General features: G+C 47.7%; 1 protein-coding gene across 1 annotated transcript in view; it reads left to right on the top strand.

Annotated features, from left to right (window-relative positions):
- Positions 1–1,464, top strand: part of MUC17 (mucin 17, cell surface associated) — a 45,138-nt gene that overhangs the window by 17,651 nt on the left and 26,023 nt on the right. Inside the window, exon 5 of the mRNA XM_011960045.1 lies at positions 17–129. Coding sequence (XP_011815435.1) covers positions 17–129 — 113 coding nt within the window. The remainder of the gene's footprint in view (positions 1–16; positions 130–1,464) is intronic.

Below are 1,464 nucleotides of genomic sequence, written 5' to 3' on the forward strand. Positions count from 1 at the left end.
CAACTATTCCTGTCAGCACCACACGTGTGACCAGTTTTCAGGGCAGTACCCTTTCAACACCTTTTGTTGACACCAGCACACCTCTGACTACTTCTATCCAAGCCAGTTCATCTGCTACAACTCCTGAAGGTACCAGTATTCCAACCTCGACTCCTAGTGACGGAAGCACTCAATTAACAACTATTGCTACCAGTATTCCAACCTCGACTCCTAGTGACGGAAGCACTCAATTAACAACTATTCCTGTCAGCACCACACGTGTGACAAGTTCTCAGGGTAACACCCTTTCGACACCTTCTGTTGACACCAGCACACCTGTAACCACTTCGACCCACATCAGTTCATCTCCTACAACTTCTGAAGTCACCGCCATGCCCAACTCAACTCCTAGTGAAGGAAGCACTCCATTAACAACTATTCCTGTCAGCACCACACGTGTGACCAGTTCTCAGGGCAGCACCCTTGCAACAACTTCTGTTGGCACAAGCACACCTGTGACCACTTCTATCCAAGTAAGTTCATTTCCTACAACTCCTGAAGGTAGCAGTATGCCTATCTCGACTCCTAGTGAAGGAAGCACTCCATTAACAACTAGTCCTGTCAGCACCACACGTGTGATCAGTCCTGAGGGTAGCACTGTTTCAACACCTTCTGTTGACACCAGCACACCTGTGACCACTTCTACCCAAGTCAGTTCATCTCCTACAACTCCTGAAAGTACCAGTATTCCAACCTTGACTCCTAGTGACAGAAGCACTCCATTAACTACTATTCCTGTCAGCACCACACATATGACCAGTTCTGAGGGCAGAACCCTTGCAACACTTTCTGTTGACATCAACACACGTATGACCACTTCTACCCAAGTCAGTTCATCTCCTACAACTCCTGAAGTCACCACCATGCCAAACTCTACTCCTAGTGAAGGAAGCACTCCATTAACAACTATTCCTGTCAGCACCACACGTGTGACCAGTTCTCAGGGTAGCACCCTTACAACACCTTCTGTTTACAGCAGCCCACCTGTGACCACTTCTATCCAAGTCAGTTTATCTCCTACAACTCTTGAAGTCACCACCATGCCAATCTTGACTCCTACTGAAGGAAGCACTCCATTAACAACCATTCCTGTCGCCACCACACGTGTGATCAGTTCTGAGGGCAGAACCCTTTCAACACCTGTTGACACCAGCACACCTGTGACCACTTCCACCGAAGTCAGTTCATCTCCTAAAACTCCTGAAGTCAACACCATGCCAATCTCTACTCCTAGTAAAGGAAGCAGTCCATTAACAACTATTCCTGTCAGCACCACACGTGTGATCAGTTCTGAAGGTAGCACTCTTTCAACACCTTCTGTTGACACCAGCACACTTGTGACCACTTCTATCCAAGTCAGTTCATCTCCTCCAACTCCTGAAGGTACCAGTATGCCAATCTCGACTCCTAGTGAAGGAAGCACTC

Source organism: Colobus angolensis, unplaced genomic scaffold, assembly GCF_000951035.1.
Source record: "Colobus angolensis palliatus isolate OR3802 unplaced genomic scaffold, Cang.pa_1.0 Scaffold500, whole genome shotgun sequence".
NCBI lineage: Eukaryota > Metazoa > Chordata > Mammalia > Primates > Cercopithecidae > Colobus > Colobus angolensis.